The sequence below is a fragment of the Glandiceps talaboti genome, chromosome 16 (assembly GCF_964340395.1).
Source record: "Glandiceps talaboti chromosome 16, keGlaTala1.1, whole genome shotgun sequence".
In the NCBI taxonomy this organism is placed as follows: Eukaryota; Metazoa; Hemichordata; class Enteropneusta; family Spengelidae; genus Glandiceps; species Glandiceps talaboti.
The window spans coordinates 12,901,417-12,926,929 of NC_135564.1; the positions used below are offsets into that span (position 1 = coordinate 12,901,417).

At 35.3% G+C, this 25,513-nt stretch overlaps 3 protein-coding genes across 3 annotated transcripts; 1 reads left to right on the forward strand and 2 right to left on the reverse strand.

Annotated features, from left to right (window-relative positions):
* Positions 1-3,730: 3,730 nt before the first annotated feature.
* On the reverse strand, positions 3,731-8,891 carry LOC144447572 (ER membrane protein complex subunit 4-like). The gene is made up of 5 exons (XM_078137642.1): positions 8,780-8,891; positions 7,894-8,008; positions 6,090-6,243; positions 5,324-5,484; positions 3,731-4,236 (listed from the first exon to the last, which is right to left on the reverse strand). Exons 1-5 carry the CDS (start codon positions 8,878-8,880, stop codon positions 4,201-4,203), a joined length of 567 nt encoding a protein of 188 aa, XP_077993768.1. The 5' UTR covers positions 8,881-8,891; the 3' UTR covers positions 3,731-4,200.
* Positions 8,892-9,139: 248 nt separating this feature from the next.
* LOC144447619 (neuroguidin-like) lies at positions 9,140-17,204 on the forward strand. Its single transcript, XM_078137695.1, has 12 exons — positions 9,140-9,182; positions 10,053-10,109; positions 10,651-10,763; positions 11,408-11,642; positions 12,341-12,437; positions 13,043-13,135; positions 13,738-13,769; positions 14,575-14,630; positions 15,430-15,487; positions 15,892-15,977; positions 16,197-16,215; positions 17,041-17,204. The coding sequence occupies exons 1-12, from the start codon at positions 9,147-9,149 to the stop codon at positions 17,074-17,076; spliced, it is 918 nt and encodes a 305-aa protein (XP_077993821.1). The 5' UTR covers positions 9,140-9,146; the 3' UTR covers positions 17,077-17,204.
* A 2,555-nt stretch (positions 17,205-19,759) lies between these two features.
* On the reverse strand, positions 19,760-25,171 carry LOC144447255 (charged multivesicular body protein 4b-like). The gene is made up of 5 exons (XM_078137167.1): positions 24,802-25,171; positions 23,444-23,621; positions 22,736-22,847; positions 21,869-21,992; positions 19,760-20,904 (listed from the first exon to the last, which is right to left on the reverse strand). Exons 1-5 carry the CDS (start codon positions 24,974-24,976, stop codon positions 20,849-20,851), a joined length of 645 nt encoding a protein of 214 aa, XP_077993293.1. The 5' UTR covers positions 24,977-25,171; the 3' UTR covers positions 19,760-20,848.
* Positions 25,172-25,513: the final 342 nt, after the last annotated feature.

The following is a 25,513-nucleotide window of genomic DNA, read 5'->3' on the forward strand; positions in this document are numbered from 1 at the left end:
GAAAAAATGTTCCCTTACTTCAATCAAAGGCTCTCTGAATGAGAGGATACCAACAGGTAGTGATGGAAGTTGCTTAATTTTAGGAAGATCTGAAAAAGATTTTGAGGATCTTTTACTGCGCAGTGTTTCTCCCACACACCCCCTCCCCCTCCCCCTCCCCCTCCAAGAGAATAACAAGGTCACTTATGCCCATTGATAACAAGAGAGTCATATTGCAAACCACTTCATTTTATGTCTGAAGAATACAATGTTTGAGTTTCTAGATATCAAACATTCCCCCTATAGGATGTACAAAGGAAAAATACTTGTTCTTATGCCATTATGTTAAGTACCATGTATAAATGTGGCCCAGGCAGATGGCCATTTGTCCATAAACCATCTTGAGAAGATGTCCCACCTAAAATTCCTGAACCAAAATATACCATTGAATTGACAACATTTTATGCTCTAGAACTGTTGACAACAACTTCAAAACCAATATGAGTAATCACTGAACTTACGCATTCGAAATTAGAGTAATTATATGAAGACCTTTCAAACAAATGTAGTGCTTATGGGCAGAATGGGGTAACAGATTTACTTACTAAGTTTTGAGATAATGATAGTGTGACTGAATTGAACATACGACAGTTATGGTATTGTAATTAGTGTTGATTATTCAGTTTTCTTTATTTTAAATCCAAATAGACGCTGTAAATACAGACATGTCATTTGAACGCAGTTGTGCTCTCCGTTTCTTTGCATATGTTGTATCAGGGTTTCCAGTAGTTTAGTGGGCACACTATAGTCTGCAATACAAATCAGGTTTATTTTAGGGAATCTACATCTATATCTTAAGCTGAGTGTGGCTCCCTAGCTTGGGTTCATTTAGTATCTTTGTATGGCTCCCTAGCGTGGGTTCATTTAGTATCTTTTGTATGGCTCCCTAGCTTGGGTTCATTTAGTATCTTTTGTATTGTGGGTCCACCAAAGTGCCACCTCGCTTCCCATATTTGACCTCAACCCTGAAATACTTATATTGCTTGATGTTTAATATTAACCCTGGTTCATTATATAATGACCTTTCTTTCAGGAGTTCACTGTATATCAACCCTGGTTTCAGGGGGTTCACTGTATAATGACCCTGGTTTCTGGAGTTCACTGTATAATGACCCTAGTTTCAGGAGTTCACTGTATAATGACCCTGGTTTCAGGAGTTCACTGTATAATGACCCTAGTTTCAGGGGTTCACTGTATAATGACCCTAGTTTCAGGAGTTCACTGTATAATGACCCTAGTTTCAGGGGTTCACTGTATAATGACCCTAGTTTCAGGAGTTCACTGTATAATGACCCTGGTTTCAGGGGTTCACTGTATAATGACCCTAGTTTCAGGAGTTCACTGTATAATGACCCTAGTTTCAGGAGTTCACTGTATATCAACCCTAGTTTCAGGGGTTCACTGTATAATGACCCTAGTTTCAGGGGTTCACTGTATAATGACCCTAGTTTCAGGGGTTCACTGTATAATGACCCTAGTTTCAGGAGTTCACTGTATAATGACCCTAGTTTCAGGAGTTCACTGTATAATGACCCTAGTTTCAGGGGTTCACTGTATAATGACCCTAGTTTCAGGGGTTCACTGTATAATGACCCTAGTTTCAGGAGTTCACTGTATAATGACCCTAGTTTCAGGGGTTCACTGTATAATGACCCTAGTTTCAGGAGTTCACTGTATAATGACCCTGGTTTCAGGAGTTCACTGTATAATGACCCTAGTTTCAGGAGTTCACTGTATAATGACCCTAGTTTCAGGAGTTCACTGTATAATGACCCTGGTTTCAGGAGTTCACTGTATAATGACCCTAGTTTCAGGAGTTCACTGTATACTGTATGAAATGTATTTTAAAACATTGTATGTGACTGTTGATTACTTCTACATAAATTGAGTCTGGTGCTATTTAGTTGACAGTATGTAAAATAACACTAGATAGTCCTACTACCTTCAACACAAAAACTAACATGATTTAGTGGAAGTACCTTCCTGATATCTTTATATCCTGTGTCTATCTGTTCCCCGATGAAATAACTACCCATGTATGTAACAAATGTCTTTTGTTGACATCTCAAAGTGTACTAAAATGCATTGTTTGGCATACCTCGTTTTCTTTTTTCTTTTTTTCCTAGTGCAGGTTCTCTGCCTTCCCAGTGTTTGACACAACAAAATATCTAAAAGCTGAAAGTTTGATTTTTTTTTTTGTATAATTGTTAATACATGCATTTTGCCTATGGAGGCAACATTAAAAACAAGAGTTGATTTCAATTGAAGATATTTATCATTTTTCCAGCCTGTATTTTCTTCTCTTTTGCAATTCATGTGTCAGTCATTATCCTTGGAAAGTGAAAAATTGAGTTTTTTTCCCCAACCAAATTCAAGTGTCAGTTAAAAAAAGAGAAAAAAAATATATACGAGTAAAAATTTAGGATAGAATTCAAATGTTTCCATTTTTTTGTGTATTAGATGTAATTAAAAAAAAGCATGCAACACTGATATTTGTGAGAAAAAAAAATAGCTTGTAATGTGCCTATGATGGGTGTGAATTTTTTTATTCAGTAATTCTATCCTAGATGAAACTCCCTAGACCACTGTTTCATAGCTAGGTGATCACATTGACAGTACCCCCTAATACTGTATTTATTAAGACTGTAATTTGTAAACAGTTATTTTTCAGGGACACAATGAACCCAATAAAGTGACTTTTCACAAACAAAATACTGTTTCTGTATCATTTGTTCTTAAAGTGGTCATATGGATGACAAATTGGTATTTATCATGGATGTTTTTACTTTGTTTGCCCACTTGACAAAAGAATATGAAACAAGATATACCATAGACAGTACTGTCTATGTATATACCAAGTCCATGTATGTAGCTCAATAATTAATTGCAAAAAATTAAAAAAAAATATGTAAAATGTTTGTTATTGTACATATAAAAAAAAAAACTTTTCAGACACTTTCTAGTTTTTTGCAATTTATTGAGCTACATACACAAGTCCGGAGTTGATTTTTTCTGTGTTATTTTCATTTGGAATTACGCTCACAACTTGGAATACTCTTGACAGCCAATTTGAAGGAACATTTACCAGAAATTTTAAAAGGACGCCCTCACATGACCCATCTTACAAACCAAAGGTGTACATGCACTAGCAGAATATGTCGTTTGGCTCTCACTGGCTTTTTAAAGGGCGCCCTCACATGACATCTTACAAACCAAAGATGTACAAGTACGGGACATTGAGGAATACATTGTCATTCAGCCCTCACTGGCTTTTTAAAGGGCGCCCTCACATCACCTATGTTACAAACCAAGATGTATAATTCCAAAAGAAATGCACATATATACTAGTGATGTCCACTGACCAACCAAGTCTAACCAAGTCTAGACCCCTGGGCAATTCTAACTTAAACAGTGACCAGGGCTTGCATAGCTCCAAAATTTGTTGTTGAGGGCTTGCTGGAGCTACACACTAGAGTAACTGTCATCCTTGCCTTTTTTTGGCAACTTTCCGAGCACAGGTCCAAGGTCCTACTACAAGACTAGATATAACCGACATAATAGAGAGTAATATTACACCTTGAACGATTAAAAGAAATAAGTAGTTTCATACAGTGGGAACACAGGAATGCATGCAAAAATAAAAACATGGGAATGGTGAGATATTTTTACTATTTTTATTTGTATCACATCTTCTATGACATACATTTCTATTCGTTTTACATCAAAATGTATTAATATGCTGAAAAAAAGTCGATCAGTTGTCTGGATAATTTCAATAATTATTTGGTGAAATATAATTTCGCTGTTATAAATACTCGTGAAAAGTTTTTGAAATTTAAAAGGAAAGACTGAAAATTACTTTAATTCTTGGGAACACAGTGCATTCACAAACAATTAGTATCTTATAATGATGCACTCTGGAAAAATGTGAAGACAGGGGGCTATTTAGTCATTGTCTAGTTTATATACTGATTTTTGATGTAAATCTCAAATTTGAAATTTCCAGTACCGTAAAGGTACTCATTCTTTCTTGTCTGTCTTATGAAATAGTTGGTTTTGACTGTCAAGAAGTAAACGACGGTGAACAAAAATACTCCAAGTTGCAAAACACAATTTAATCAGGAAATGGTGTGACACGACATCTGTGGTTTTCAACTTCTCTTAGAACATTAAACCACCACCTGCGTACTCCAATCTCTGCAAAGTAAATAAATACATTTGAATTAATTTATCATGACTCAGTGTTTTCCCATAAGGGTGGTAAGTAGGTAAAAATCTACTGGATTCCCAAGTCATTTTACCTGGGTTCCCAAACAAAATTACCATATTAGACTCTATGGCGGTAAGTAGGTACAAATCTACTGGATTCCCAAGTCATTTTACCTGGGTTCCCAAACAAAATTACCATATTAGACTCTATGGGGAAACACTGCCATTTTTACCCCTTTCCCACTTTCTGTTACTGGGGTTCCCCTACCTTAGCAAAACCACTGATGGCTACACCTAAAATTAATCTCAACTGTAGTTGTGGTTGAATACAACACACTTCAAAAACTGTCAAATTGGATACAATGTTATATACGACAGGTCAGCTGTAACCATGGAGTTCGTTATTCTGATGATCATCATCGACCAAAACACATTGAAAGCTAGAAGCTTTAAGTTCAACTGTTTGTGTTATGACCTGTATAATTCATTTGGTCTACCAAGGTTATGACCACTTTTCGTCATCATCTATGTCAAAGGCTAAATTTTAGTAACATAAACTAGAAACTGCATACTTCAATGAACATCTTGGTCAACGTATTACATTTTGATCACACAAACTATAAATTGTACACTTGAATGAATATTTAGGTCAACATATACAAACATGTCTGATGTCTATGCAGTGTTTTTGCTAAGGGCAGTAAGTAGGTAAAATCTACCAGGGTTCCTATATACTCTATGGGGAAACACTGCCATTTTTACCCCTTTCTCATTTTCTGTTACCGGGGTTCCCCAACCTTAGCAAAATCACTACTATGTGTACATTTATATAACAAATTAGACATTGCATACTCCAATGTACATTTTGGTTAACTCATTACATTTTCAGGGTTCTGCCAAGCTTGAGAGTAGTCCCAGTCGCTAATTAATATTCATGCTAATTTGCATAATTAATAATATTCATGAATAAATTAATGGTACTCTCAAAGTACATGGTGTATGATTATAAAAATTTTTTATAAGTTAACACAAAGTGCACTTCACAGATGAAGCTTGTTTGTTGGTACCTCCTTACCTCTTGTGGCTGTAGAAACGATATCCAATCAGATGCATGTGTTGGTAATAACCCCATGGATGAACATTTATAAGCAGCCAATCCAATACCCAATAGATTACCCATAAAATATGCAAACTTCTGAACCAATGATTGCGGACTCTCATCTAACACTTTAAATGCTGGAATAGAAAAAAAATGCACTTAGTATGAAACTGTTCTACTTTTTAAAAAAATATTAGGTCATAACCTTATTTTTTTGGTAAAGTTGTCATGGATGTATTAAGATGAAACTTCCATCTATAAGTCACAACTATGACACAATGCAATGACATGCAAGTAGGTCATAACCTTATTTTTTTGGTAAAGTTGTCATGGATGTATTAAGATGAAACTTCCATCTATAAGTCACAACTATGACACAATGCAATGACATGCAAGTACCAGTGTAGTGTAGTGTAGTGTAGTGTACTCATGGTATTTGCATGAGTGCTTGCAGTGTTCTCTCTTGCAGCAAACATCACTAAGCAAGTGTTAAATACCCACTGTACCAACACCGGCACTTGTGTGTCATGACGTTCGAAACTGTAGTACATACAACCAGTAACAGGCAAGCATTTACAAGCAAAACTTGTTACAACCAATGACATGCAAGCATTTACAAGCAGAACTTGTTACAAACAGGGAAAGTAAACCAATGAATTAGAAATAACACTTGGCACAGCATGTTGGAAGTACAGAGATTTATTATCATTTTTATTATATCCATTTGTACAAATGTACTTACTTTTGCCGATAGAAAGAAGTGCTTGTACTGGTCGCCATAACATCATACCAACCATCATAATAGGAAATATTGAGATAGAATTCCCAGACATCCACATTATGAATAAATTCATTGGCAGCTGTTTTAGTGGCCCTAGGGCAACATCCCAGGATTTCTATAATGTAAAAGAATTCTATATATCAGATATGTTAATTAACAGCTGTTTTAGTGGCCCTAGGGCAATATCCCTGAATTTCAATATTAGTAACACAGAATTCTATATATTGACAGGTATTTAGTGGCCTTATGGCAACATCCCATGATTTCTATAACATAGAAGAATTCTACGTATATATATAATATTTAATTAACAGCTGTTTTAGTGGCCCGATGGCAACATCCCAGGATTTCTATAATGTGAAAGAATTCTATATATTAGATATATTATTTGACAGCAATTTCAGTGGGCCTTCAGCACTACTTGAAGATGGCTACTAAGCTGAGAAATTTTCTGTTCCAAAAAAAAAAATTAACACAGCATGATTGCCTGGAATATATTGACCCAAAATAAAGATTCTTGGGAAGGGATGGGGTTATTTTTATTGACCACCTGACTACTTTGAAAGTCTAACATTAAGATACAAGGGATATTGAAGCATCATTTTTCAGATGAGAAAAATACTTCACAGTGCTATGTATGTGTCCAAACATAAAATGTATGACCTCTCCATGACCTTAGCACAACACTACAAACCTATAATATATGTACTTTAGACTTTAATTTCAAAACCCTGATATTCTTGATTGTTAGTTATAGTACAAAGAAAGCTGACATAATTTGGTGCTCAGTCAATATTGATGTAAACATAAAGGTTGGGATTGTAGCAATACAAATGTAGGTGGCTGCATAGCAACTTTATAGTGGCCATCAACATCATGGTGAATAAAATTAAATGATGATAAGCATCATTTATGTCTTGTGTAGATTGAATTTCTTTCTTTCCAAAACTCCAGTTTTGTAGTAAGACATTGGAGCTGCACTTCGAGGGTTGCAAGGTTATGAGTATCTGTCTAGTGCCCTCTGTGGTGACATTTGGTTGTTTAAAAGTAAGCAGAGTAGCCAGAGGGGTAAAGCGCAGCCAGACTACCCATAGATCATGATGGGACCACTATTTTTCCATGTTTGTACCAGTGTGTTCTCCATGGTAACTTGACTTACCATCATAGACAGTGAATTAACAATCTATGGCGCTACTGATGGATAAGTGCATAACAAAATTTGGTATTTCTCTACTCCTATACAGTACATGTATGTGGTGACTGCATTCTCATGACTGACAAGCAATCAATTTTTACCAGTTTAGACAACAGCAAGACAATTTCTTTTTTTTACCAGAGGGCAGACAGGTTTGTACTCAAAGTTACACATGAGTTTAGCTGAAGCAACTAGTTGAAAGTTCACAGTTAAAGTGACAAGCAACATGAGTGGATACACATACAATGTAACAGACAGGTTCACAACATGTGATATTGTGTTAGAGCCAGCTATAGATGATATACAGCCAGCAAAACACACAAAGCAACACACTGCATGCACTGTTTTGTTCCCTATCTCACGTGAATATACATAAATTTGCCAGAAAATCTGATGTTTTCTGTTCTGTTCTGTTTTCTCATTGTGTATGTATCATCTCTAATAAAGACAAACAGCTCTTGCCCATTATACTTATACTCTGGTTAATGATAACTGATATAACAACCCTGGAATAGTTCTTTACTAGCAGACAGATTTGAGAAAAAGAAGTATGAAGTAAAAAATACATACTTTGACAACCAGTGTTGCTTCACTGTCCTGTGTGGCAACCTCTGTATTGGGAGACAGTTTATCCATGTATCCTACAGGTAAGTTGTCTGACTGTGAGGTCATCGACTGCCGAGATCTAGGCATTCAAACATAAACAAATATACAAATTACTGAAACAGCTTATTAAATCACAGATGTTAGAGAGAGATGTCTATGATTAAATCAATTCATTGAGTTGTTTTGAACTATCAGCTGTGGTTTCCAAATGCATATTTACTATGAGTGTCTTGGATATTGGTATCCACTCATCAAACCACAGAATACATATTGGTACAGTACGATATGATACCATACAATACAACACAATACATGCATATACTGTATGTATTGTACACCAAGGAAGTATATTATATAATCTCCCCTTATACCTCATTGCTGCACACACATAATACAATGATACATACATACAATGATACATACATACATACATACAATGATACATACATACATACATACATACATACATACATACATACATACATACATACATACATACATACATACATACATAAACATACATACATACATACATACATACATACATACATACATACATACATACATACATACATACATACATACATACATACATACATACATACATACATACATACATACATACATACATACATACATGATATCTATGATAATTATTATTATAATTATTCGGCGATAAGACTACGCATACATTCGTACGTTACTCTATTAGTCTCATCACCCAATATTATAAACACACAGGTATATGGAAACTTAGACCAATCTGATCTGAGAAATGAGAACGGAACATCATAAAAAATGACGAAAGTAATTATCATTTCATCAGAAATTAATTAACACTAAGCATTACCTGCTGAAGTCTATGCTCCATTTGTGGCGGCGACCGCGTGGTAAAACGCCAGAACTAGTGAAAGCCATGGCAGTATGAAGTGAAAAATTATTTTCCTGCATAAATATACAGGATATGGTGGTTGGGTTTATTCTATTCTGTGAAGGGAATGTTGCTTAATGTATATTTTGCATAAGTACCATTTCTGAGCAAAGTTTACTTTATAAGTATAATATTACAGTTTTCAGCTATTTTAGATTGTTCTGAAACATTGATAAGGCAGTTCAGATGATTTATTATCTATAAAAAGAGAAAGTTTTAGTACCTTTCTATCCTCCTACACCAATGAAAAAGTAGAATATTCTGACTTTCTCATTGCATGCTGGGAATGAGCAAGATGGCTGCCTCCACTGAAATAGAAAAGGTAGGCCTAGTATGTGTACAAACCTAAACTTTCGTGTTTATGGCGACTTTCCCAAACAAGAGTGTAGATTTGCTTGATTGTTTATTCAATTTAAAGAGCAATGACGCAATTTATAGAGAGCACAAGATGACGATCACTTGAAAAATCAGTTCTACAAATGCAAAGTGACGAACGCTTCCATGCAAATACACGTGCACTGGACAGGTGGATAATCAAGTCCATTGACACAGGCACTTTATCTTTAAAAAAAAACTTTTATTGTTGGTGGTTGTATAATAGCTCATATGCTACCAACAAATGATAATTTTTATGTACATTATTGATTCAAGTGCCTGTGATCATGGACAAAGGAATGCTAAGAAATAGAAAAATACATATCATGATATTAAGAAAATAGAAACCCCCTTCCTGCCCAATCCCAATGTCATTTTTAACAAGTATTTTTAAGAGTTACTGCGTAAATAAGACTCAAACTAACAAAACATGGATACCAACTAAAATAAATAAGACTTAAATGTCCATGTTAATATATTCCATTCTTCTCAAACATGCTTTTTCTATATATCTGGTTGTGTTCCTTACGTTGAACATAAATCATATGTAATGTAAACGGTACAATGACGTGATATTTCTCACTACTGCATATGATACCAAGAATTACAACACTACATTCTATTAATTATTACAGACTATAGTGATGTAGGAGCTAAGAAATCTAAACCAGTTATGGTGACAGGATATCACTTGGAGTTAGTTTCATCAATGGATTTACAATGTTGCCAGTCAAGATACATTTACAAAATTTGGTGCTCAAATACTGTACAGGGTGTTTGCCAATTACTAACAATTATATAATTTATCTTTTATTAGACGATGGAAGAAGACATACCTTGCGCTATTTCTATATTAAGGCAACTACAACATGAGGTAAGCACCATAACGAACTTGCATTGTTTTTGCTCAGGTTTTACTTTCTAAATCTCTGGTGAATAAAACAAGAATTTTAGTTGGGAACCCAGGTAAAATAATGAAGGAGCTTTGGGAAGATTTTATTTACTCACGGCCCTTAACAATTACAAGAACAACAACAACAACAACAACAACAACAACAACAACAACAACAACAACATGATAAGCAACACAAACGTTTCACTATGTTTATTATTCTGTGCTTGTCTTGGTATCACACTTATTTATATTAACAGTGATAAAGTTAACTTGTTGGAATCTAGTTTTTGAAGGGACTATGTAGCTTTCATCTGAATCACTCAGACATCATCAGTGTACTGATGTTATACCGTTTGGTCAGGTGACCTCCCAGTGGAGTCACCTGACAGTAGACTATTTGGGGATAGCTGGAAGGTTGTAACCACAGTCTTATTTATACGTCTTCTTTTAAAGGAACCATGTTTATTCTCTGACTGGAAAGCTGCATTTTAAACTGAAAGTATTTGTTTTTCCTTTCCAGGTGTCAAATGTAACCAATCACGTACAAACATTACTTCAGAAGGTAACACAAGAAAGCATTTCTACAAAGAAAGGTCTTGGTTTTCTAGAGGTTAAATATCATTTATTATTGAGGTAAGTGATAATGATGAAGGGGATATCTAAGGCATCTAATCTCTGCAAGCAGAGCTTAATGTACAGAGAACCTGTATGTAAACCAGGCATATAATATGCCATATATACAGTTTTAGTTATCTACAAAAGAATAATAACAATTAGAATTTTTGTCATCGATGCCAATCATGTGGCAGTATACAAAGTTAGCCTGAAAGATACAGGCATTGTTTCTGTTTATGTAATATGTGGATAGTGTGTGGTTACATAAAGTGGGCAATGACTGTACCTTTCAGAATATACATTATGTAGGTATTATATAGAAGGAGAACTGTGTGAATCCCTAAAAATGACATTTCCAGACTTGGATTTGACCATTCTGGCATATCTGATCAATCTGCAGCTTCTAAACAACACTTCTAGTGGTCAAAGTATACAAACTTTGATCTTTCTGATAATTTGCATATTGCATATTGTGAAACTGCTGCTCTTCTTTGCAGCATCATTTACATATGTGTCACTGTCATACTCTCACAGTCCTTTGTGTCTGAGCATGCTCAGTTCAGATTACAAATTGTCTTTCATTGTCCAATCAGAATATTTAAAAGTTGTTAATTATTCCAAGATTTGCATAATTTTGGTGTTAACTCTTGATTTTTTTACAGTTATTTAATGAACCTTACATATGTAATGTTGAGAAAAGTAGAAGGAAAGTCCATAATGAATGAGACAGTGGTTGATAGACTTATTGAAATCAGAACTGTCTTGGAAAAGATGAAACCCATAGATCACAAACTACAATACCAGATTGATAAGTTAGTAAAGATTGCAGCCAGTGGTCAACTTCAACAAAGTGATCCATTGAGATTCCAACCAAATCCTGATCAACTAGTTAGCAAGGTATGTATACTAGGTTTTTTTTTTATCACATAGTTTATTTTTTGCTAAACAGTGAAATCAGATGTTTTACTGAATATTTATTACCATCCGGGCCAATGTGGAGATCGTCTACATGTTGTGGTATTTAAGTATGGCCAATGTCAGTCCTTTAAATCATATGTACAAGTAATACAGAACAAGGGAAATAACGTGTCACTATTTTTAGTGTAATATTTCATTCTTTAGAGAATAGATGTAGTATTTGGTGTAAAATCCACCATTTCTATAGTATTTTTTTTACAGAAGCTGTACAAGAAGGAACAAGAAAGACTGACATCCAATTAAATTTATGTATCTGTCCTATTAATATCAGATTTAACTTTTCTGCTAGTATCTGTGCTTGACCTTGACCTCTGTCTTCTAGGTCAAATTTTAAGAAAAATGAACCCATTTCATCCATAAGTCAGACAGAAATAACATATTGTGAGAGAAATAAAGTAATCTGCAAAAGACTTGTTTTCGAACAAAACACTCAAAGACATATCCTCTATCTAGAATATTTTTGTTTAATTTGTTGTGCTAGGAATTACACCCAGCAATTTTTATACAAACACAGATAAGATTTTTGAAATACTGTAAGCAGCACAAGTTTATTAATGAATTTCTTTGTTTAAAAATTGTCACAAAAATGTATTTTATTCTGATTTTTTCTATTACAGTTGAATGAGGGTGATGATGATGATGATGACGATAAGAAAGAACAGACCCGGGAGAGGAAACACTATGTACCTCCCAAATTAGTGGCAATGCATTATGGTTCGTAAACTCTAAACCCCCTAACTTGGTGGAAATGGTGTAATAATTTACAATTTATTCTAAACCAGTTTAGTGTAGTGTACTATGAGTGGAATTTGGCATGTACTGATCATTTACTTTGTACCTGTGTTGCTATAGTAACAATCATGATGTACATGCTATGAGCCATGTGATTTGATATATCATGCGTGTTACCATAGACGTTGCAATTTTGTATGTGCTCTTGCACCCCATGTGATGTGTCAAAACTTTATCGTTTTAAATTCGGTGAATGAAATAACATTGTTATAGCATATCATTTTCACCTTTGGAATGTCATGGCTGTATTACACCCTAGGCAAAGTAAAGTGCCACAGAGTGTTGATTTTACCTTGATGAAAATGTAGTTTATAAGATGTCTACACAGAAATGATAAAGTGACAGTGATGGTTGCCTAGCTTTGATAATCAAAATAGTTGTTGGTAGTATGAAAATTGTGTTACCCAATTTCACACAACTAAAATTATGACAACATTCATTTACACTGAGAGCATTCAAATAGAACCTCTAGCCTTGAATACTTAATGTCTGCTAGATGTAAAATTTTGAGACTTTGTATCTTGTAGATGAAGATGATACAACAGGTGAAGGACAGAAGAAGAGAATAGAAAGAATGAGGAAGAGAGCATTAAACAGTACTTTTATGAGGGAACTCAGAGGTAAGGCTTTATTTGATACTCTGAACTCAGAGGTAAGGCTTTATTTGATACTCTGAACTCAGAGGTAAGGCTTTATTTGCTACTCTGAACTCAGAGGTAAGGCTTTATTTGATACCTTGACAATAACAGATGAAATGTTACTCACTCAGTGATTAAGATAAGGGCCGGTAGCCGGCAAAAATGGGCAGCTACTTTGCAATGTTTTGCTGGCTGCTTTTTCAGCAATTTGTTTAAAAATTCTTTGTTCCAACCAATATATTTCCATGGATGTTTAGATTCATGGATCTTGTTCACCTTCTTTTCACCTTTGATCGGCTACTTTTAAAATCAAGTACAACCCAGTCACTAGATGTAATTCTGATTGCATCATCTCAATATCTATTATGTACTATCTTTTACTGACTTGATGACCATTTTCAATAACTTTTGGTACTTTATATTTTAACTAATTTCAAGTGTATTAAGTTTTGTAGAAGTGTATTCAGTGTCACCCTTTCAAACCCGTTATAACCATGAGGCTAGAATGTAAGATTCACACTTTTATCATGTTTTATAAATTGGGTGCTTTCTCATACAAATACTCTTTCTCTGATTTTTTCCAGATGAATATTTAGATGCACCAGAGGAAATTCAGGTTAGTGTGTCAGAGTTACGATTATGTTGTTTTTTATGTAGTATCAGTTAAATGATACTGCACATGAGTGAGGGCGCTGTTACAGTTTCTTGCCTACTTTTGGTAATTTTGACAAAGAAGTTGGAATATGATGTTTCTGTCAACTTTTGGTAGTTTTTACCAAGTATTTAGGGGCTCCAAAGATAAAGGATTGTCATTATTTAGCCAAGATTAACAACCAAAGGTTGGATATGAGGCACTCAATATATGCAGTATCTGAACATTGTGCCAGAAATCCTTACATCAATAAAGTTCACTATCAAGGACAACAGAAGTAAATAAATGCTTGTAGAGTTGTTTGTCAGAGGAGTCTTGTGTTGCATTCATGTCGGTCACAGGCACTGTGATAATGACAGGTTAATGACCTTTGACCTAAGTTTGTAGCAGCCACTGGTCTTCAAGTTAATGGCAAAATGTATGTATTATCGAAAGGCACAACATACTTCAAGTTATATGCATTCAGTATTGTGGGTCACTCATTTTCAATGTAACCTGCATATTTTATGTCCAAAAACAAAACATTTAGGCCTTAAAAGCTGGGCATGTCAGCAACATCAATTCAGGCAACAGTTCCTGTTAATAGACACTCCAGTCATTAATATACTAGTGATATGTATAGGAAATGAAAGTGCTTGGTGGTATGAATCAGAGTAAATGAAATGTGGTATGAGTGGTTATTAGGACTGCTACAATTTATACCTAGGCAAACTGTTACTAAAGTTTTCCTAATTCATTAGTATACATTTCCTTATTTCTATTTTTACAGGAAGAAAGAAGTTCACGCAGAATGAGAAAGGATGTTAATTATGAACATCAAAAACAGTAAGTTTTTGTTGTAGTCATTTTGTGTTATATATTCCACTAGAAATGGTGCAAGGCTACGTTCACATTACAGTAAACAATGTGACTTACGTAGAACATTGCCTACCAGGGTATTCAGTGAAGGCTGTACTACCAGATTTATGCTTGGGAGTCTGAGTTTATTCCTATCTCTAACCTTAACTACCTAAGATATGTATGTATAGTCTGGCCACTGCACTGTATTTCCCTAACTCCCCAGTTTGGTTACAAATGTATATCTATTGTACAGTTGATCCACTGTTCTACATTCCCCAAACTCCCTAGCTTGAGTGAAAATGTGTCTTTTGTATGGTCAGTCCACTGTTTTACATTCCCTAACTCCCTAGCTTGAATACAAATGTATATGTATGGTACAGTCTGACCACTATTTTACCATCTAACCCTAACCTTTAAAATACCATGTATAATGTAGCTATAATTATAATACTCTACGTTCAGTTATCTCACCAGACATCCAAAAAGCCTACATTCTGTAAAAACAATCCACTGCATTGTGTAAGAATGGAGAATCCATTGTAATCTACAAATGTACACGTGACATTGAGTTGTGAATACTATAGACACCGTAGCCAGATGTAATACCAGGAATAAGAAGTTCATAATTCCCTGTCATGGATTGGGAGCTTCCCTAATACCATGGTATTGTATCACCAATGGATCTTTATAATCTGACATAAAAATAAGAAAATGAAAGCTTTGTTGTAATTTACCGTTGTATTATTTCATAACATTATGTACAATTATCTCAATTACTACCCAGATATGAAGAAGATCACTTTGTACGTTTACAAGTCAGTAAAAAAGACAGAAAACAAAAGGTAAAAATAAAGTTTATCAGATTATACATTCCATCATATTTAATACAGACACAGATGTGTACAGAAACACTTTTTATTTCTTTGCAAATCTTTTACATAAATATATGCTGGAACTGTACATGCGATCATGTATATGCACATGCATGCATACACATTGCACATGTACACACAGACACACACACACACACACACAGTACCTTCTTGTATATGCAGGCAAAAGTGTCTGCACACATACACACACACACACACACACACACACACACACACACACACACACACACACACACACACACACACACACACACACAGGAAGAATAAAAACGAGATATCACCAGTCAATATTCTGTGGCTTTCATCTTGCTAAATTAAAATAACACACACTGTTGTCATTTCCTTGGTTATAGAACAAAGTGACCAGTCTGGATAGGTTGACAGATTTTGGTGAAATCAGTGCATTGACAAGGGGTGAAGAAGATGAACCCAGGAAAAAGTAAGTACTGGTCACTGAGTCAGACGCATTCACATCCACACAGCTTTCTTAGAAAATTGGAAATAAAAATGCAGCAAGTTTAATTTGTAACTTGTGATGTAGAAAGTAAGATCAGAAGTATGCTCAGCTGAGTTACGTATACATTGTTATGTGTACAACATACTATTTTCCTCACTTTTGACTCTGATGTTTTTTTCTTTATTTCTAATTTTTTTATAGGAAAAGAAAAGCAGTAAAGGTAAGACAATTTCAACAGAATATCTAGATTGATTTCATATGATGATAGACTAGACATGAAATTTAGCAAATGCAATATTACGTATTCCAATTATTCACCTTGAAACCATATTTGAAGGAAGTGTCTCAAGAGGGCGCACTAGACTGTGCAATCGTTTTGTCTTTCCAAAAACTGCAGTGCCATATGATATATTGACAATAAATGCAGCCTGAGTAAGAAAACCTGTACTGTATGGTATTCAGTAGGATCAAACTAAACATCAGTCTTCTCACAGAAGGATCTAGTTGAGTTTTAATCAAACCCAGCTGGGGCTGAGTGGGTTTTAACTTGATTGCAGTTGTAAGAGTTGTATGAGATAATGCTTGGCCACTGACAACCCTAAGTGTATGTGAATATTTAGATAGATTTTGCCTCTTACCTCTGTGGTCGGGGTTCAAACCCATTCAGGGTTTGATTTAAATTTACCACACTGTAAGTAAGAAGAGTGTCGTTCAGTTTGACTGTACCGAAACAACACAGGTTTTCCCCGGGTACTCCAGTTTCCTCCTGCATTAACGCTGAATCCATGAGGGGTGGCCTATATAGTTTATATACTCAAGAACTATCCAGTATAAATAAAGATTATTATTGTAGATGGATTTATTGTAAGTTTCAAAAACTCATTTATGATTACCACATAAACTAGCCATGGATATATTAATAATATTTACTGGTACTCAAATATTTTACCAAGTGATGCAAGACAGATCTAACAACATGCAAATTTTATGTCAAAATACTTGTGGTTATTAAGTAACTTTTTACATTTTGTTTTTATTTCTATAGGGTAAAAAGCACCGAGGCAAGAGAAGGAAGTATTGATAAGTCTAATTTGGTCTCTTATTCTGAGGTGGAATTCTTTTATGGATATGAAATTATATGGTTCAATAAATGTTTGAAAAACAATGAATGGAAACTTTGGAATTTTATTTATCTGTTTATTTACATCTCACTTTGCTATGATTTCTACCACATTCTACCAGCATTGTGTATGTAACTTATTTGAACATAACATATTACTTTCAGAATTTCTTTTTTTATCTTCAAAAATTATAATACCTATATTAAACTCACTCAGATAAAATGAAATTAGCTGCTAAATAAAGAACCCAAAATCTGAATAAAGTGCTGTGCTGTGTTGTTTTCTCCAAATGCATGTATATACAACCCATAACACCAAAGTATGTACCACAGTCGTTTAAAGTATCCATATCAAGCATAAAAGTATGCTGTTTCATTTGCTAATTGACCACACTAGAAAGGCCACATGCTAGACTTGTAAATAGACCAATTGAATCAGTATACTTTTACACTTGATATGAATGCTATAAATGAATGTAGTACAGAGAAACAGTGCTTTACTTCAGTGTTACTCATAATATGAATGCTATAAACAAGTGTAGCACACAGTGTTACTGTAAGGTATATTACCAGTAACTAGTAACTGACTTAGTATAGGGAATATGGTCCATGGTAAGGTCTTCTTCCAGTTGACAATTTGTGTCTGAATATCACCCCTAGTGGCCAAACTATGGAATATTTCGTCTTTTCCATAACAAGCTTATATGGTGCATTGACGCAGTGAGGAAACACTTTTGGGTGACTGTCTCAAATAAAACTTCTCCAATCTCGTAGAAACTTTGCCTTATCAAATATTTATGGCATTAATTAAGTGAATAACATGGTAAATAAGTTTGATGGGTTGTTGTATAGATATAATAATATTGTCCACACTGCACCATATTGAATCACCTGTGTATAAACATTCATGTGTAACTGTATGCATAGGATTGTGCAATAAACCCAATCAAATTTATTTTGGGTCTGAACCCAAGAGTTGACATCCTCAATATAATCATGATTTCAACCTGTTGCTGTACTACTTACGGATACTATCGACCACAAATCAACATGTACAATGTCTAATTATTGGTATTTTAACAATATTCAGTGAATATATTGTTGGTTGTCTGATTGAAAACATAATACTTTAGTTACAGCTAGTGCAGGTTTAATATAATGTGTATAGAATTTCTTAATAACATGACATGTTACTTACGTGTCCTATCTACTGCAAAACTCCTTCATACAATACATGTACACACAGGTATGTGGTATCTGTAAGTAGTGTGTCAAGTACATGACTCTTCAATCTTTTCTCATGTTGTACTGGTTGTACACAATATGGTCATAGTATACAAGCATATCATTTGTACTGTTATCGAAGCTGTAACATATCATGTTCACCCTTATATGCAAACAGCTGAGGCTACTCTTACTCTGTGTGTGTGTGTGTGTGCGTGTGTGTGTGTCTGCCTGTCTATGTGTGATTGTGTGTCTGTCTGTGTCTGTGTCTGAACGAGTCCGCACCATGTATAAGTAATCTTCATTCTGATTTTTAATTTTTTCCATCGTGTGTTGTGACAACAATAAGTAGGAATCAAACTCAACAAACTGGGTTGTGGTGTGTAGACATGACAGTGCAACTGCCTGGGGAGGGGGGGGGGGATGGGGAGTTATCTCTTCAGCATACTGTCATATAATTATTCACAATGCTTAACTTGATTACACACACTGTTTGCAGGTATTAGAATACATAGTATATTTAGTCATGAGACAATATCATATGTCTGTTTCCTTGAGAAACTGTGAGTCATCCCAACACATTTTGCTTCCAGTGGGAAGAGCCAATGGAAACTAACTAGACTGCTGGGGTGACCCACAGGCCTGGGGAAATAAGGTGTAAAAAAAATTTTGTGGTTCCGATTACATTCAATTTTAAAATAGGTGGGGTAGGTAGATTTTTTATTTTATTTTATTATATTTTTTTTTCATGTGTGAGTGTCTAGGTCAGGTTTTCCATTGTTTTCCAAATAGTCTCTGTGTTGTTTATTTCTTCCTACGAGATGTACAGCCATTACAGATTGGAAGAATAGTTTTATATTGTCTTTTTAAGTAGATATGAGGTCAGTTTCCGCACCCACTATTTCTTGCGAGACCATGATTTTCGCAATTTTACTGTTTTTCTTGAATGCGTAAACAAAAGTTTAGGGTCAGCGTAAAAAACTAGGTGGGGTCGGGTAACCGGAACCAAACAACTTTTTTCATTTGGCCTAAGAAGCTAATGCATGGTCTTACTGCAACAAATATGGTGTATAAGTTACACTGCTTACAAGTTTGTTATGACTGGTCCAACAGGACATGAGTTATCATGACAATAAAAAGCCCATCAGATCGCCAGTGCGGGTAATCACCAGTACGTATGTCATAACACCACTAGTGTGCACACTCGAAAATACACCTGCCTGACCTTTCATGTATGGGAATTCAGTATGGTTTATAAACACACATGTGGAAATTATTCAATGAGAACAGTTAGCTTTACGGTATTTAATTGTCTGCTTTCAGTGTAAGGGATGACATGTACAAACACAAGACCATTCTTGCATACTTAAGAGATTTGAGTTCTGCGGATAAACAAATAATTATTGCAAATACCAATATCTCAAGAGAGAAATTTGAATTCTTTTAATATTGTGTACGTAGTTACATGGTTCATATAAATGCTGTGATATTTCAAAGCGTTCTATACATACTTATACTCTGAAAGCCTTGTATGAAAAAAAAGTGAAATTCATAGAAGACAAAGATTCACCATTATAGACACTTCACATCGTGTCATAAATGTAGAAAATGACAGAAATGTGGAGCATCCACAACAATGAATCTCTCTGCCTAAATTCATACCAGTGGTGAAATTTTCTATATCTTAGACATTTTAAACTTAGCGTACTTGTGTGTAAATCACAAATAAAGTCCATGAATGTGGTCATACGTAAGTCATTCTGGACTGGACTACATAATGCATGATACTAGTACACCATGATCATTCCTACTCACAACTAAATTAAACATGTGTCCAATACATCTACATATATGAATCCTCTACTATATTACAGAAAGAGACAACTTTTTAATAAATTGAAGTTAGGGTGGTTGATAGTAGTCTCAAAAACTTGATCTTATTTAGCGACAACATACCCATGCTATAGGTAATTGAGTTCCTACCTAAATACCTTCAGTACAAATCACCTGTTTTCACTGACACACGTCTATCTAGTCTACAGTAACTATTTACAGCTACAAAAACCATATCTTCAATCACTCCATTGAATCTTGTAGTAAGACCTCAGATTGGGATGTTGCTGAACAAAAGCCAAGGATGAAGAAGACCTCTAGTGTGCAGCTTTCAGGCAAGCCCCAACACTGCCCTTACTTTGGTGCTAAGTGACCTGTGGTTGCTTTTAAAGTTAAAAGACCTGCCCGAGGGTCTAGCTAGACTATCCATTGAACTGATGAAAGTGTAACTCAACTATTATTACTTTCTTTATATATGTAAATTAACAGTTGTCAAAAATTATAATACCCACATTGAACTCATTCAGATAAAATAGAATTAGCGGTTAAATTCAATTAAGAACCAAAAAACTTGAACAGAAATGATGTGCTGATTTTTTTCTTCACATATATACAAGTCAGCATGATTTGACGACATGACTAAAATGTTACGTAATTGTCTTGTCTCCAGTAAATCTTATGACGCCCACGCTGCCAACTCACTCATGTCATCATCCTCTTCTTTGACTTTTTCTGAAAGCAAATGTCAGATACATTGTGTTACATCAAAAATCAAAATAGTGTTGGTTTTAATCATCGTGTGTTATACATGTAGGAAAGAAGAATGTGCCGCGGGTCAGGGACATTTGAAAATCGAAGAAGCTCAAACCTGAAGGAAGCCAAAGGTGAGCCAAAGCCTGTCCTTTCCACATCCTTTGGTGTGTAAGTGAATGGAAAGTACACCCCACATTGCAAACTATAACAGACACCAGACCACAATTACAGTGATATTACTTGTCTATAACTTTGCCCAATGTCAGATTAGGAGTAAAATGTGACTGTGAAAACTATAGAAAAAGCTGATCCTGTAGAAAGAATGATCATATTTTTCATCAGGACCCCACTAGTTAGTATTAATCAAGACCACGGGATTCGAACATTGGGTATTTCAACATGCAACTGTCGGTGCCTGGGACCCTATTTTGCATATGACTGACTGTATGTTTGGAGGTGGAGAACTTGTGATGACTCACTGGCAAGTAATCACCAAAATATAAATATTCCCTATATCTGGGTTTTTCACATGCAAATGCCGCATATTTGAATAATCCTACATGACACACAATCTAAGCAGTACAGTACTGTTTGCAGGGGAATTTGTCTCATTTGGAAAGGTTTTTTCATTCTATGAAACAAACAGACTGATTTTCAACTAATTTGTGTATCAAGTTACCATCCTACGATATTCACAAACAATTTGTACATGATACATGACCTGTGTGTTTCTCGGAGCACAGAAAAAATGCTGAAAACAAGACCCAGAAGCTAGTGCTCTGTACAGCAGTTTGAATTTCCGGCATTTGCATAGATTAGCCATAATCCTCTTTATATAGGACAGTTCTGTCTTTAACCACAACATGGTCTGAAACAACTTGAATCATACAGTTGACTTCTATTATTCGGGACACCAGAGTCAAGGTTAAGATTTGATATTTACCTTTTGCTTTGGGTACATCTGATGGTACACTAGGAAGATTATCTACAGGTGTAGGTCCTATCTCCAGTAATTTATCATCCAACTCTTCTTGCTCTAACTCCTCTAATTCAGCCATGAGATCATCCTATCAATATAATTAACAAAACATCATATTTCATATTTGTAATTATGAGTGGCTTGAGAGCAAAATTATCACAGGACACTGAAACAGTCAATACAATCAAAATAATTATGGGGTTTTTTTATTACAGGATGCCAGAAGTAAACCTAGTATTTTGAAATCAATAGCAATGGCATGGTTTTCATACAATTGTCTACATGTACAACTAAAAATATAGTAACATACTGTTTTGAAGTATACTTGTATGTACACTAAAAAGTCAGAAGAAAACACAATATTACATCATCATACCTTAACGACTATCAATATGAGCTAAAATTCCAGTTACAATGAAAATGAAATTCTTTTAAAAAATGCGGTCAACAGTAATGGCTTTTAGAAATCTATACATTCCATAACCCAGTACTCAGTCAGTACCAGTATCCAATCACTTCAAAGGAAAAGTATTCCGTTGTTAATTGCTATAGTTCCATATTATTTTACTCTCTCAGAGCACTGCAATTGTGTAACAACACTAGCCCACAAACTTGGCTATCTGGCCTGACTATGTCATTTATGGGACTGTCTAGCTATTATGATGTGTCAGATAGCCAAATCTCTGGGCTAAATAATGCAGACATCTCATTCATTCACAGTTATCACATGACATAGAAACCCAAGTGACAACTTCTAACAGAATGACGCTCTTTGAGAACACCAGAAACTGATACTGACTGAGTATTAGGACAAGGAGAATATATACATACATCATCGACATCTTGGAAGCCGAGTGGTTGTGAGATGGCATTTGATACTTCATCTGCTAACTCTTGTTGTTCTTGAATATCATCCATCATGTCATGAACGTCATCCACATCCCTGTCGACAAATCATTTCATACAATCACATGGTGAATAAACAGTGGAATTTGGTTACAAATCATGACATAACTATTTCACAATATTTGATGTCTTTTTAAGATAGAAAAGACTAAGTTATTTCAAGTCTTGTGACTATTCTCCATCTATTTTAAGTTCGGTCTGTTTGTATGCCTTCTCATCTTAATACACATAATTTTCACAGATGGTACTGTAATACTAGACTGTATAATGCATTGCTGGGTGTGTCTTTATCATGACATCCCTCCCTGTAAAGGGAATGGTCCTTATCATCAATCCCTGTATGACTATAGGCACACTGTTGGATAGTATGGTGGAAATCAAAGCAAAATTATTACGCATTAGGTGTTGCCAACATATGTCTGATATTTGTAAATATGTTGCTGATGTATATCTTACATAACTCTGAAATCACAAGTAATTGTAGGTGATATAAAATCATGAAATGACTCATCAGAATCCACAGTTTAAGAAAATGTCTCTACCTCGGGGTGTTCCCCTTTAGGTTGGTCAAAAAATAAAACTTCATTTCAAATCCTACATCACATGATTGTAACTGGCTTTGAATATACTTACATATGTTGATGTGCACTTTTCAATGCTTTGGCTGCATAACCCATAGTTTTTAGCACCTCAGTATTCGTACTTGCACTTTCCAAAGCTTCTCTTTGGAATTCTATTGTTGACAGTGTACCATCAATTTGCTGTAATTGTTTCTCAAACTTCTTCTTCCTCTTTAGAGCCTGAATTGCAACTGTAAACAAAATAAAACGCCCATCGTTATTATGTACCCCCAGTAACTGTACAGTTCATCAAGTTTTCATAAAATTGGTTCATCAGTGCAGTGAATTACATGCTTTTCAGAAATAACACTCCACAGTTACATTGTTGTTCATTCCTATGGAAAAAAATCTCACAAAAGCGCCCCCCCCCCCCCCCAAAAAAAAAGAAAGAATTGTTTCTGGTTAGGACAGTTTGTCTAAAATGGTGTGACGATGAAATTTTCTTTTTTCAACAAACCTGTCACTCAGTCTACTATTTATGGCAGTTACTGTTCTTTTTATTTAGTATTTTAGAGCAAGTGTGTATGTGAGCCAGATGTCATTTGCTGGTTTGCGAGATTGACTTAGATAGATTCGAGATCAAATGACTATGAATTATATGATATGACAATGAATTCTGAAGATTAAATAGGAGAGGATATTGATTTGCATATTATTTGCAGGAGTCCAAGGTTACACATATGCAAAGCAGATGACACAGGTGTGTGTGTTTAAACTGCATAATTACGGCATTTGAAGACAAATAGTGCAAGGAATGTAGAACAGTGAACTGAATGGTTATACAGTGTACTTGTATTTGCACAAGGGGATCATTATGGGCTAGACCTGCTGGCAGATGGAGTATGGGACACTGGCATTATCCCTTGCAAGAAGGAAAGGGACATTGTCAGAATCGAGTCCCAACTTACTCCGTCTGCAAGCAGGCCTATGTAGAACAGTGAACTAAGTGGTTATACATGAGAACCATTGGAGGTATACCTCCATGGTTAGGACACAGTTCCTCTTTCTGGAGGGACTGTAGGTTTGCTACGTATGGAGTGGATAGTGTTACACACTGTTAGACCACTCACATATCAAACTGATTCGTACACTCAGCCTACTGTTGACATCTAATGACCATTGTTGTACGCACATACCCCCCCCCCCCCCCCATGGCTTTCACTCAGGGTGAGGTATTCTATTAATCTCAGCTATCCAGCTTTGTCGAGTAAGGAGCACGCGATGATGACGATATGTGTTGGCGTGACTCATGGGGGCCACCCAGAACAGCCATGATGATGGTGATGCCATGTTTACGTTTGTTGTCAGCTGACATACATTTATGTGTGCATAGGTTTGGACAGCAAATTAAACTTGTATTCAATACATTACCTCTTTTGTTTTTCGTTCCGTGTTTTTTAGCTGTGCTCAACTCTGTTTGTATCTTCTTTTCAAGATATTCTTGCTTCTTTTCGAGCAGTTCCTCCGTCTCTCGAAGTTTTTGTATCGCTTCCTGGGTTGACGGTGCCTTGCCTTCTTTTTTTGACTTGCCAAACAAGAAACTCATTTTGTCGGTATTATAACTACAAAGTCTAATATCTTGTCAATATAAAAAAAATATCAGTTAAACACTATTCAACCTATAACTAGACACAGATAACTATCAACGCTTTGCACAGCTCATTCGAGTAAATTATAACAGGGGCATTACCATTACTTGTATGCTAAAATTATCCCAGAATACGTAGATTCTTTGGTATACTCATCACGACAGACTAAGACCATATATCCTTCCGTTTCCGAACAAAAACAACATAGCGCATGGCATTCGAGTCCTTGTTTGAATACTTTTTGGGGCGCAGAGGCAACATTATATTTGCAGTTACAAACAGGTCTCTGCGTCTTTTGATTTTCGGGCACATTTATTTTTTATTGCTAATTTTGTGTTGGCGCACTATTGTAAACCGCCGGAAACAGTAAAACCTTTATCCCTCTCCCAACAATGTCTTATGAGGGCTCCCTACTTGTGCCTGCGTCATGCACGATTCGTGCACACGATCGTGATATGGATGAGCTTCTCCGAGTTACAGTTGTGTTGTTAAGG